This window comes from Crinia signifera, chromosome 12 (genome assembly GCF_055691185.1).
Source record: "Crinia signifera chromosome 12, ASM5569118v1, whole genome shotgun sequence".
Classification (NCBI taxonomy): domain Eukaryota; kingdom Metazoa; phylum Chordata; class Amphibia; order Anura; family Myobatrachidae; genus Crinia; species Crinia signifera.
In genome coordinates, this window is record NC_139228.1 from 20,095,165 (window position 1) to 20,109,549 (window position 14,385).

The 14,385-nt window shown below is 44.9% G+C and overlaps 1 protein-coding gene across 1 annotated transcript in view; it reads left to right on the forward strand.

The window, feature by feature from the left end:
• TYRO3 (TYRO3 protein tyrosine kinase) overlaps nt 1–14,385 on the forward strand; it is a 98,255-nt gene that overhangs the window by 49,564 nt on the left and 34,306 nt on the right. Inside the window, exon 7 of the mRNA XM_083167518.1 lies at nt 6,208–6,385. Coding sequence (XP_083023644.1) covers nt 6,208–6,385 — 178 coding nt within the window. The remainder of the gene's footprint in view (nt 1–6,207; nt 6,386–14,385) is intronic.

Consider the following 14,385-nt stretch of genomic DNA (forward strand, 5'->3'; position numbering starts at 1 on the left):
AGGAATGCGTCGCTCAGTTCTTGAGGTCTTGATCAGGCAGAGTATCTTTAATGAGTTCCATATTCCTATTTATAGCAGTTGCCGGTCAATCATTTTACATTGATAAAAAAAGAATAGGTACTTGTTGCCTAGCACGGCGCCCACGATATTACATTGTATGCCATCTCATCGCATCGCATGCGGGTATATGACATGCGATGCGATTAAAAATTGTATAAGCCCCTATACGATTTTAAATTGTATAAGCACCCTAATGGGTGATTATAATGTGTGGCGTGCGGCGGTGCGTGTCCTCTGACCTTTCCATACCCCCACTATCCACGACGGCGTGGAGTTGATTTTATATAGTGAGGCGAGCGCAGCGAGCCACCGAGCTCGAAGCGTGGTGAGTGCATGTGTATTAATTCACATGTATTCCGCGGGGCTCGCTGCGCTCGCCACGCTTCCAGCTCGCCACACTATATAACATCAACTCCACGCCGACGTGGATAGTGGGGGTATGAAAAGGTCGGAGGACGCGTAACTCCTCAACTGCCCTGGTGCCTTCTGGAAGCAAAATGTAGCATGGAATAGAACAGACAGCGGAACTCACCGGGAACCTTTCAAACGTGTATTTAAGCAAATAAACCAATTCCGACATTTCGGGGCGCAGATAGCCCCTTTGTCACCTTGACAAATGGGCTCTCTGCGCCCCGAAACATTGGAATTGGTTTATTTGCTTAAATACACGTTTGAAAGGTTCCCTGTGAGTGCCGCTGTCTGTTCTATTCCATGATATATATATATATATGGAAAGATAAGGGAAGTCAGCGCCAAGTATACAGTGAGACAGGACAGAGCGGGAAATTAAATAAAAGAAAAAATGCACACTAAAATCGACTATTAAAAAGAATATATCTATATATAAAAGAAAAAAAAACGAAAATATTGGATGATTAAGAACGCAGAGATGATGCTAAAAATATGCACATACTGTAGAATAAAGTGCAATATTACAGCAGATATGAGTACAATGAACGATGGGGTAAAAATGGTGGAAATAGGCTTAACTTAGTGCAGAGAATAGGAGTTCAGAAGCTGCCCGACATGTTTCGTCTTGAATGACTTCCTCAGTAAACATTGGCACCCACCTTTCCTAGTTTTGGGGTGCCCTATGGCTTGTGACCACATTGTTTAAACAGCTCTGCACTTACTAAATGAACTGATATTAATAAATAGTGGAGATTTAGTTCATGAATTGATCAATGCATTTAAGCCTGCAGCCCCCTTCACGGGACCCCACTTTTCTGCAGGTCCTAACACTATTGCTTAAAATGATTACAATAACCATCTAGCTAACCATCAGGCTAACAAAACTCTTCAGTGGCTCTTGTAATTGGATGACAGTTGGGAACTCTGGGGCAGATTTCAAAAACTTGGGGAAGTAATAAAGTAGCTGGTACTTTATCACCGGCCAATCAGCCCCTAACTTCCAAGCCACAAACTCCGTTTTAAAATGGCATTTGGGAGCTGATAGGCCAGTGATAAAGTACCAGTCACTTTACAGATCTTAATAAATCTGCCCCTCTATTTCACACTGAAATTAGTGTTTCATTCTATAAAGTAAGGTGAGACCTCATTTCTAGCAGCAGCAACATAGGGGTAGAAAAGAGACCCTCTTCTCTTGCTTCTCCCCACCTCTCTGAAAAACTGGTCCCCAGCTGATCACTGCCGGCACAAGACCGGTCTTCCCTGGGTCATCTTAACCGTTCCCTACTGTTGTTCCTACTTCCTCATCTAGTGCTACGGCATGTACACATGTATCCTCATAAGTCATTATCGTCAGTCATGCCAAACAGCCCCTCTCTATATGCCATGTCCCAAGAGACTCTGCTAGCATTGGGCAGCTAGGAACAACCAGCAGACTGCCCTTTAATTTTATATGTGACACGTTATTATCTGTGCAGCTGAGTCTCTGAATCTGTATACGAAGTGATACAATGCAGCAGCCGTTTATACAAGTTCTGTTGTGCTCCGTATACAGACTCCATCACCTAAAATGTATGAGTGTTGTATATGAAATGAATCTAGTCCTAGTCACATCACATTGCGACTAAGATGCATTTTTGCCCCCCATCCCCAAATAAAATAAATAAAAATCAACAGACACTGGGCAGGATGTTCTAACATCCGCCGCCCTACATCTCCCCCCTCTGCCGGGTACAGCATTCTTAATAATTGCATATGCTCTAACATATGCGATTATTAATGCAATGGACAGCTCTTCTGATAAGTGCTGTCCTTTGCAATGCGGCTCCGGCATGCGCAAAGCACGGGGGCAGACCGCGGGGCATGCTGGCAGAGGAGAGCATATGGAAATGCAGTAAAAACCATGATAGCTGTGGGTTTTTTTTACCGCATTTCTGTTTCAAAGCATCCCGCCCACTGTTAGAGTTGCACAAGACCTGGCGGCTCACACACGGCAGGCATCTCATGTAATAGATGGAGGCTATATGTATCAGGTCATGTTAACTATATTATGTGAGTCGTACCGGCATTGCACTCTGTTTGGCTATATATAGCACTTGGACAGGAAGCCGGCTTAACCGGTGTGGGGCGCACCGTGGATGGCTTCCTCGCTGCTGCAGTCCGATAATCAGCCTTACCCAGCATGCACTGCGATTGTCTAACATGTGATAGGTGTCTGTACAATGGCTTGATCTGACTGAATGGTATTAGTCCCGGGGCCCCCATAGACATTATTTTGACCCCCGCACAGTGACAGACAGTATGATGGGAGTAGGTTGGGAATAGAGGAAGAGAAGGAAATATCCTCTGCTTAAAATATTCTCCCCTATAATTACTGTATTAAATTGCTGAGCATCGTTTTCCGCAGCGACTGTTGTATGTCCGTTAGTCATGAAATGATTCCTGCACTAAAACCATTATCTGCTTTTATGTTCCGTCTTTCGGAAACGTCCAGATAATGGGTTTGCAGGCAGAAATCCCACTATTTTTTTTTCCCATTGTCCCCTGTGTTTTTTTTGTTTTGTTGTTGTTTTTTTGCCCACAAAAGCTTGCAGTCGCTGTGGACAAAAAGGTTTTGTTTTATAGCAAATGTTACTGTGCTGTGCTGTTCATTTCTCATTCTGAATGCAGGTCCCCACTCGCTCTATTTTACTATAAGTTGTGTAAAAATATTAATTGCCCGGGGGTAAAGTGGATGCTTCTGTATTCCTCAGAATGCAGGTTACTATAGTAACCCACAGGGTTCCGCGGAGAGAACGAGAGCCATTTGTAGCATATGTGTGTAACACGCAACGTGTGCCGGTAGCTGTTCTGATTATATACATTAATATCGCTGATGGGTTGCTTTCGATGCCTTAACCCTATTTTTTTGCTAAAAGCCAAGAAGTAATTTTCTGGGCTGTGATGGAGCCGGTTAATGGCTGTGTTTTTCCGAGCTGCCTGTGGCTCGATAAATCTGCTGACTCCGTTTTATGGGTCTGACTCATGCAGCAAACTTGATAATAAATATACTTCTTCCACTTGCAGAAATGTCAACTCCAGAGTGTGTTAGCAGGCAGATTCACTGCAAGAAATCCTTCACTGAAACACAAATAATGATAGTGCAACTCCAGTGTATTTCATTGGGGATTGTTGTACAGCCCTGTAGAGCTGGCATTTGGTAAAATCGAAGATTCATTTTTTTCCCGTTTATTTATATAGCACCAGCAAATTCGGTTGGCCTGAACGATCAGGAAACTGCCGCTCCGCCAGTCTCTGAAGTCCAACAATTGGGTCTGAATCGGGCCCTTTGTGTGTTTGTTTCATGAAACAATTAAGGTTACAAATTGTTGCCGCCGCCTCAAAGCTCCCGGTAATAGGGGTCCTGGTGGGGCTGTCTCCGTTATTGGACCCAGAATGGAGCAGGACAAAAAATACATTTGGTGAAGCTCTGTCCAAATGTTGGAATGGTTTGGCAGAATGGGTGGGGTATCCTGGCAAATGCCTATTTTGTATAATAAACCAAATCTCCAAATGACCCTTAGTTGAAGAGTAGGTAATCTACTCCCTGGTAACCATGGGCGGATCCTGGGGAGGTTGGGCGATTGGTGCAATGACCTCCACCTAGCATTGTGTGGCTGTGATCACTATCCTCTGCTGTCTGTATTCCCTGTATCGAAGCTTTACCAGATTCAAAGAACATACATTGATTATGCTGCCTGCTGCAGTCTAGATTAATTGAGTGCTGAGCTGCGGATGATCCTGGATGCTCTGAGGCCCCTGTGCAGTGGCTGCTGCTGTGCTATGAGTCAGGATGGATTCATAAACCGCCGTCCTAAACGAAAAGTCCAAATCCGCCCCTGCTGTCAACTGACATACATAGGTATCTCCCAGAGCAATTGGAGGTAGTTTTGTAAATAGATTTCCATTGCGTTCACAGAGCAGCGTGTGTACGGCTTGGCACACTTGTGGCTTACACACAGGTGTCTGTAAACAACACGCTGTGCTCTTTCCTAGCTTTTGAGTGTTCAGTGTGTGCTCCAGCCTCCCTGCAGCATAGAGGAACAGTAACCCTTACTAGGGATCACCGTGTATACCTGAGTTACTTGCCCTTGTCAATAAGAGTCTTGTAGTAGACCAAAGTCTAACATTGCTCAATCCAAACCAAATAAGCCTGAAATATGAACTTGTAACTGCAGATAACCAAGCTACTGTAGCGATAGTGGTCGGTCACGGACCATAACATTCAGGTGCGTTCTGACCATACATGCCGGCTGTGCTACAAAGTATTTCTGCACGGAAGTCAATAGAATTATTTGATCTGGTCAATTCTGCTTATGTTTTATAGGAAAAAATGATTTATTATAGGGTTTTTTTTCACTAGCTACCAGCCTGTCCAAGTGCCGGACTACATAACAGTATGATTGTCTGTCTGCAGATCCTACACTGTGACAGTAGGTGAGGGCTCCATGTAATGTCATGATGCAGCACCCAGCTTCTATCACCTAGCAGGAGCCGGTATTGTAGTCCACACCCTCATAGTGAGGCCACTGTGTCCTTGACAACATTTACTAGTCTATAATACATTGCATTATGTTCGTCATGGTTATGCATTTCTTCTTTTTCCTGCCACTTTTTTTGGTACTTGTGGATTATCACGGCTCCCATCGCATGCCATATATAGTGGCATGCGATGCGATTTTTACAGATTTTTGACGGTTTTTGACAAAATCACATCGTATTTGATCGCATACGATTTTGCACTGAAAAGCATCCAAATGCATTGGAATTAGTATTAAACATGTTCAATGGCCTCCAAATGGCATTTTTGAGGCTGTACCACCCCCACTATCAACGCGAACCCGAAGCGTGGCGAGCGCAACGGTACGTGTCCTATGACCTTTTCATACCCCCACTATCCACGTCGGCGTGGAGTTGAGAATAAAAAGTGTGGCGAGCCACCGAGCCCGAAGCGTGGCGAGCGGACACCTGTGAAGCCCGTGAGGGGACGCGGATACCTTTGAAGGTATCCGCGTCCCCTCGCGGGGCTCGCTGCGCTCGCCACGCTTCGGGCTCGGTGGCTCGCTGCGCTCGCCACACTTGGATAGTGGGGGTATGAAAAGGTCGTAGGACGCGTACCGCCGCCCCTCGCGGGCTCACTGCTCTCGCCACGCTTCGGGTTCACGTTGATAGTGGGGGTGGTACAGCCTCAAAAATGCCATTTGGGGGCCATTGAACATGTTTAATACTAATTCCAATGCATTTGGATGCTTTTCAGTGCAAAATCGTATGCGATCGCATGCGATCAAATCGCATGAGATCGCATGCGATGCAATGCGATTTTTTCGCATACGATGGCCATCGTGGGAGCCGTGATAATCCACAAGTACCCCTTTTTTTTTTTTGTTCTCCCTACCGATTAAAATTCCCCCCATACACAATACGATACTGGCCACAACCAATATAGTTAACCATATCAGCCGCGGGTAGTAGAGTTGAGTGTATACGCTGAACAATATTGGTAAACGATGAAGATGCGGGTCATTGGCTATATAGTATGTTCAGTTAACGAGAAGTGGAATGGCAAACTAGCATATCTATTAGGCTAATAGTCAAGGACACCTCATGCTTGGAAAGTATGATTGCCTTGAAGTACTTATTATATTATATTACAGTTTTTAATATTTCTCTTCTAACAACAATATTTCGTTGACTCTTTAGGTTCTGATGTCACACGATTCGTATGAAATGTATTTGCAGTATATCAATATATCGCTTAGTTCAACGGTCTTAGAAGAACTGAAGCCACTGACCAATCACAGCATCAGAGTACAATGTGCTAATGAAATGGGACCTTCCCTCTTCACTGATTGGCTGTCTTTTCAAACCCTGGAATCAGGTAAATGCTTTAAATCATGTGTTATTAGCCCAGATGGGGGTGTTCTAAATGAGTAGGCCCCTGATTTGCTTTCCGTATGTAGTCTTTAATAACGGTATTATACTGACCAAAAGAAAAATAGGTGTTTTTTATTTAACATTTGGCTCTAGTCTAAATCCTAAATAAAGTATACATAGCATGTAGGGGAATTAAACTTGTTTCTTTAATTGTATGAATTTTCCAGAGAGTACGTGTGGGGGGTCAGGTTTTGCAGCTTGAGGATGTGGCTATTGAGGAATAGTGTGTGAGCAATTGGTGGATCGTGGCCATTGTGGATCAATGTGTAGTAGCTGGTGGAGTATGCTCATTGAAGATCAGTGTTTTGCCTATTTCTTGAACATGACCTTTGTGGATCATTGTGTGGTCATTTTGGTACCATGGCCATTATGGATTATTGTGTGACCAGTTAACCATTGTTTGTGTGATTATTTGGTGGAACCGTGGCCATTGTGGATCAGTTGGTTTGGCTGTTAAAGATCAATCTGCGTCCACTTGATGGAGCATGACCTGTTGGATTATGGTTTGGCCAGACATGATGGATCCTTGTGAAGCATGTTGATAGAGTATTCCTGGTGGATCAGTGTAAGGCCAGATAATGGAGCATTACTGGTGGATCAGTATGTGGCCAGAGGATGGAGCATTACTGGTGGATCAGTATGTGGCCAGAGGATGGAGCATTACTGGTGGATCAGTGTGTGGCCAGAGGATGGAGCATTACTGGTGGGTGGATAAAATAACGGGCGGTTGATGAAGCATTACTGGTGGATCGGTGTGTGGCCAGATGATGGAGCATAACTGGTGGATCACTAATGCTAGGTACACAATAGAACGATCATGATCGTGAGATGATCGTACGATGGTCGCACGATCTGTTGGAGCACACGATCTGTAGCCAATTAAATGGATCTTTTACAAATCCTGACCGCAGCAGGTAGGATCTCCAAAATGACCAAACGACCAGCGGAAGCGCGCATCGGATCGGATCTAAAACATGCCAAAACATGGCCAATTTACATACAATCGGTCAAGATTGCATAGAAAATGGGGAAATTGAGGCCAAATCGTTCTGGTGTATACCCTACATAAGGCCAGGGGACGGAGCTTTACTGGTGGATCAATGCAAGGCGAGAATGTTATTGAGAAACTCTGATATTTTGGCATGGAATGATGTATTTTAATTAAAATCCGCGGTCTTAATGGTCAATTTAATAATATTAGAGTTATGGGTACTTGTTTCCTAGAACGGCCACAACGATTTAGATCGTTGTGGTCGGAAGATAAAAAATCGGTCGGTCGCATCGCATGCGATTTGGTCGCATGCGATGCGATCGACCGATTTTTCACCCGATTTTTTATTTTTTTTCACCCGATTTTTTGGAATTGCCCCCCCAAATGTTAGTAAGTGGGCTAGACCCCACGATAGACGTGAACCCGAAGCGTGGCGAGCGCAGCGAGCCCGCGAGGGGCGGCGGTACGCGTCCTCCGACCTTTTCATTCCCCTACTATCCACTAGGGCGTGGAGTGAGAATATAATAGTGTGGCGAGCGCAGCGAGCCACCGAGCCCGAAGCGTGGCGAGCGCAGCGAGCCCCGCGAGGGGACGCGTATAACTTCACAGGTATACGCGTCCCCTCGCGGGGCTCGCTGCGCTCGCCACGCTTCGGGCTCGGTGGCTCGCTGCGCTCGCCACACTATTATATTCTCACTCCACGCCCTAGTGGATAGTAGGGGAATGAAAAGGTCGGAGGACGCGTACCGCCGCCCCTCGCGGGCTCGCTGCGCTCGCCACGCTTCGGGTTCACGTCTATCGTGGGGTCATGGCGGGCACATAAAAAATGTGAAATGGGTCATATTGACCCATTTCACCTTTTTTATCATTTTTCCCTATGTGAGATGGACTTAATCAAGTCCATCTCATCTTGTGCCATTATAATGGCACAAGACCGACCGATTTCAATGTTAAAAGATTTTTTAACATTGAAGTCTATGGAAAAATCGGGTGAATCGGTCGGTCGCATCGCGGCCGATTTTAATTGGTCGCGACCGACCGATTGACCCGATTTCTGTCAATCAAAGTGAAAAATTAGTAAAAAATCGGCCACATCGGGAGGATCGTGTCCCTTAATTAAGAGCCACGATCCCTCACGATTGTGGCCGTTCTAGGAAACAAGTACCGAGTTATGAAACCCGAGAAGTAAAACTTTTATTTCCGCATAACTTCAATCAAATAGACCCCTTAGGATCAGATCCGGAGTGTTCCCAAATATTGTTGTGGGGTTGTCCCTTCCATGCCATATACGTGACAGTCAGCAGTGTGGACCACTGCCCATTGGGGTGCATGAGTGCGCATTCCTGCATAGTAATGACAATGAGATGACTGATGTGTCATGCCATCACAGAGACACACGTCTGCATAATTTACCTTTTACCAAAAGAAGCATTACAGGGATTTCCTCGCTGCAGATACAGGAAATGTCACATTTCACCCTTCGCCCTGGGGTCTGGCAATTTCAGAAGTTGCTCACTTTGTATTCATAGCATAGGATATACCTAAGAGACTATTGTAAGCATTAAACAGATTTTGCCAAACAGACTTTAAACAAATCCTCTTTGATGACATTGCAGTGTGGGTTTTTTAGATGATCATGTAAAAAAATATATATATATTTTCTCACAGTGCTGAGGTCATGGGTTCCATTCCCACCATGGCCCTAACTGTGCTGAGTTTGTATATTCTTCCTGTGTATAGTGGGTTTCCTCTGGGTACTCTGGTTTCGTCCCACAATCCAAAAATATACTGGTAGGTTAATTGGCTTCCAACAAAATTAAACCTAAAATGAATGTGTGTGAGTGATGTACATTGATATAATCTTCTGTCATGATTCTTGGACATGAAGTGGTTCCCAGCTTACATGAACCCATATTCCTAAGGACGGATTCCGGCTGCTTATACACACATACAATTTCTGCTTCCATATCCGTTTAAATACTGAATCTGTTCAGGTTTAATGCTGAGATCATTGTGACGGAGACCTTTGATTCTCAGCACACACATTCCCCAGCTTCCAGCACGTTCCAGCCACTGCAGGGAACCTCTCAGAGCCTAGAACAGTCCAAGCACTGAAGACAAAAGCATCATTATAACACATAATAAGGCCACATGCAATGTGAAACCTTTTACTTTATTTCTTTGTCTGGGATCATTTACTGTGAATGTCGCATTGTCCCTTTTTTCAATGAAATCAATATATACTTAAGTTTTATTTCTTTAAACTTATTTTAGAAATAGTGTGTTGGCAATTCAATGTGTTGGGTTGTTAACACTTTGCTATTAATCCCTTTCAACCCTACTGTATGTATTACCGCACTGATATTTCCATAGTATGTTTTCTGAATAAGTATCAGTTGTGGCCATAAGACAGGGATGGGGAACCTTCGTCCCTCCAGGTGTTGTTGAACCACAGATCCCAGAATGCCCTGCTACAGTTTTTTCTATTTGGCCCATCCCTACGATAAGATAACCACCACGTCATCCGTGTGCAATTACATGGAGACCCCCCCCAATATAAAAAGTATTTGTCCTGGATAATGTGGGAGGTAAGGGTAAGTCTGGTCCTAATCCCACAAGCAGTTGGGCAGTGTGTCCCATATTATAACACAATCATGTGCTGGGGTTCCCTGTTTTACCATGTACATTAGGGTAAGTAGATAGGTAACAGGTTACTCTATACCTGACCCCTTCATCTTTGGGAGGGGGAGGGTGCCTGGAGGATCAGGCGTTACACTCGAATAGAATACCTTTTTTTAAACTATGTGAATTTCTCTCCTTTTTTAAGGGCATACGGTCATTGGGTCGACATGGGTCTAGGTTGACACAAGCATTAGGTGGACATGGGCAAGGTCAAAAGTTCGATATGGGGTTTTCAATGTTTTTTGAGCCGACATGTGCCAACAGGCGGTATTTCATGCCCTACCATCCACTAAGGCAGTGGTCTCCAACCTTTTTCGGAGAGCGAGCTACTCGCGGCAAACTGAACCACCCGAAGAGCTACTAAAATAAAAAAATTAAAAAATCTGCCTAATAACCAAATAATGCCCTTTACACATTATGCCACACACTGTAATGGCCCTGACACACTATGCTGCATACATAACTGTGCGTGCCAAAAATTGGTGTAGCCACATAGGGTGCATCCAATGAAAATGGGGTGATACACATATGCCCCCAATAGTGCAATGCCATATACATGCCCAAATAGTGCCAGATACACATTTGCCCCCAATAGTGCCAGATACACATATGCTCCCGCGGTGCCAGGTATGCCCCCACAGTGCCAGAAAAAGGAATACCCCCACGGTGCCATCTGTGCCCCTATGGTGCCGGATATGCCCCCACAGTGCCAGCAAGTAGTATGCCCCCACAGTGCCAACAAGTAGTATGCCCCCACAGTGCCAGCAAGTAGTATGCCCCCACATTGCCAGCAAGTAGTATGCCCCCACAGTGCCAGCAAGTAGTACATTATGCCCGTAGTGCCAACAAGTAGTATGCCCCCAGTGCCAACAAGTAGTATGCCCCCACAGTGCCAGCAAGTAGTACAGTATGCCCCCACAGTGCCAACAAGTAGTATTCCCCCACAGTGCCAACAAGTAGTATGCCCCCACAGTGCCAACAAGTAGTATGCCCCCACAGTGCCAGCAAGTAGTACAGTATGCCCCCACAGTGCCAACAAGTAGTATTCCCCCACAGTGCCAACAAGTAGTATGCCCCCACAGTGCCAACAAGTAGTATGCCCCCAGTGCCAACAAGTAATACAGTATGCCCCCAGTGCCAACGAGTAGTATGCCCCCAGTGCCAACAAGTAGTATGCCCCCACAGTGCCAACAAGTAGTATGCCCCCACAGTGCCAGCAAGTAATACAGTATGCCCCCAGTGCTAACAAGTAGTATGCCCCCAGTGCCAACAAGTAGTATGCCCCCACAGTGCCAACAAGTAGTATGCCCCCACAGTGCCAGCAAGTAATACAGTATGCCCCCAGTGCCAACAAGTAATACAGTATGCCCCCAGTGCCAACAAGTAGTATGCCCCCAGTGTCAACAAGTAGTATGCCCCCAGTGTCAACAAGTAGTATGCCCCCAGTGCCAACAAGTAGTATGCCCCCACAGTTCCAGCAAGTGGTATGCACACACACTCACACACAGCACACTCACACACAGCACACTCACCATTGTGTCCGGTGTCGTCCTGCAGTGTCAGTGTCTCCGCTGCCGCAGCTTCTCCTCTTCTCGGGGAAGGAGAGCACAGCACAACGTACGTCTCTCCTTCCCTTCACTTCCTTGTGACTGGGCCGTCCGTCGGCGTCAATCAAAGCTCGCGGGCCGGCTCCTGATTGGCTGCCGGCCCGCGAGCTCTGATTGGCGGATAGGCGGCCCGAAGCATGGCAAGTGCAGCGCATTGCTACGTTTCAGTGTCCATGTCCACTGTGTCGACATTCGGGTGAATGCACATGTCTACCTAATGCTTGTGTCGACCTAATGACATGTAGACCTAGACACATGTCGACTTAATGGTGTCGACTCAATGCTTGTCGACCATTGTCTTGTAGACCTAATGATCCATACCCTTTTTTAGAACGTACAGGGTATAACTGGTTGGCCCTGAAGTACCAATTATAATTGTTCCAACCAGATTGGGAAACGTTTTACCTTGAGAACTATTGGCCTACCTTTTAGCACAAAGTTCTGATATTCTGTTCTATCCCTATTTCCTTGCAATCCATCATTGTACAAAGGATATAGAACTGTTCTGCAAAACGATAATGGGTTTTGAATCAATAGTCTGGGAAAAGCAGAGACTCCGTGGCTGAGGCTTGTCCTATGGCAGCACAATACATTAATCTTTTCTCACGATGTATCCTGGCGTTATTTATGTGTACGGCGAAAAACTGATCAACCCTTTCTGGCATAGGGATGTGTTCTCCAGAGCTTGAAGGGATTTCTGTATTTTAATGGAAATTAGGGAAATGTGTTCCAAAGTTTCATCACGCATGTCCCTAAATCTGCCTGTAGCGTATCATGGTTCTAAAAAAATAAAAAAAAAACAGAAAAATAGTTTTTTTATTCCATTTTATACTAAAGTCGAGACTGTAAGCTGATTAGCGTTAGCTGCCTGTTGCTATAAATACCATTCTGGCTATTTCAACCCATTCTAGGATAATAGAATTGTTAGAAGTCAGTCGGTAACTGACAATGGAGAGGTCAGCAGAAAAAAGGTTGACGTGAGTTTTGAAATTTTTTTTTTTTTTTAAAGGACTTGTCCATACTATACCATCCCAGAGGACCTGGGGAGGGGGGGGGGGGGGGATATAATATGCCAAGCACTGCGTGGCACCATACCCAAAGCATGGCGAGCGCAGCAGTACACATATACGGTGTACATGCTGACCAACGTCGACATAGACACAAAAAACTCATGTCAACCTTTTTTTCATATTGACCTTTGTCATCTCGACCTTTCGTCACTGTTGACCTAATGCATGTCAACTTTTTCCTGTGTCAACCTACTGCCTGTTGACCAATGGAGATAGACTTAATTACTGTCCACTTAAAACTTGTTGACATAACGATCCATACCTGGTTTAAATGCTCTTTCCTTGGGGGGCAAAAATGTTGGGGTATGGGTCTTTGGGCCGACCCATAGGTCAACATGCATTGGGTCGACATGGCTAAGGTTGACACAAGCATTAAGCCAACAATGGCTAGGTCAACAGTCAAAATGTCGAAATGAGTTTTTTTCCCGAATGTCGACATGGACATGTCAAAGTGTACCGCATCCCCTCACATGGCGAGCGCTTTGGGCGCAGTGCATCGCTACGCTTGGCACACCATTCTATTCTCTCTCCTCGCCCTCGTGGATGGTAGGGCATGGAATACCGCCTGTCGGCTCAAAAAAAACCATGAAAAACTCATGTCAACCTTTTGACTGTAGACCTTCCAACCCCGTCAACCTTAACCATGTCAACTTATTGCATGCGTCGACCTCTTACACTTGAATAACTGCTTTTTTTTTGCGCATAATATAAAAAAATATTTTATCAGCCCCCTGATATGCAGTTACCTTATGGGATCAAGAGCAACTTTTGAGGTTCCTCAAACATATAATTTAACCAAATGAAAGTGAGTGATGTGCCACAGTTCGGAAGGACCCGCAATACATTCCAATCGCCCCTATCCTTCCACAGACTGTGCTGTTCGACAAAGAACATCCTAGTGTCAGGATCCTTTGATTCAATTTGTCAATTCATGGTAACATCACCATTCTCAGCTGTCGCAGCTTGCCATATAAAACAAACAAACAATTGTTAAAATCCTGTAGGGATCAGCAGGCGGGGTTGAGTCCTTTTTACTCTGTAATAGTTTTTCATTAGCAGAATTTGGCAGAAGAGCGAGGGGAGAGCAGGCATATGATGTAGCTCAAACAAGCTCTTCTGTTTGCGCGTTCTAAGTGGTTTGAAATCACCAGTTATACAGTTTACACTAAATAATTAGATTTTAAGTGATCTGTTTTAAATATTATGATTGTACCACACACAAATTGAAAGTAGAGAAACTTATAGAGTTTACACTTTTAGGAAAAAGCTAAAGATTTTGCACCAAAGTAGTCTGCATGAAACCAATAAACGAATGGGCAGGGTAGGAGAGTGTTCTGCTAGGAACAGGTAGGGGGTGAAATGGTTAAAAACTGCTAACATTGGGGCAGATGAATTAATCCTGAGAAGAGATGAAGTGCAGATAAAGCACCAGCCAATGCACTGTATTCAAAATGACAGCTGGGAGCTGATTGGCTGGTGCTTTAGCTCCTTTCACTTTATCTCCACTTTATCTCTTCTCCAGGCTTAATACATCTGCCCCATTGTACATGATTTTGTAAATCAATATATTGATTTATACCGCAGTATCAGGGAA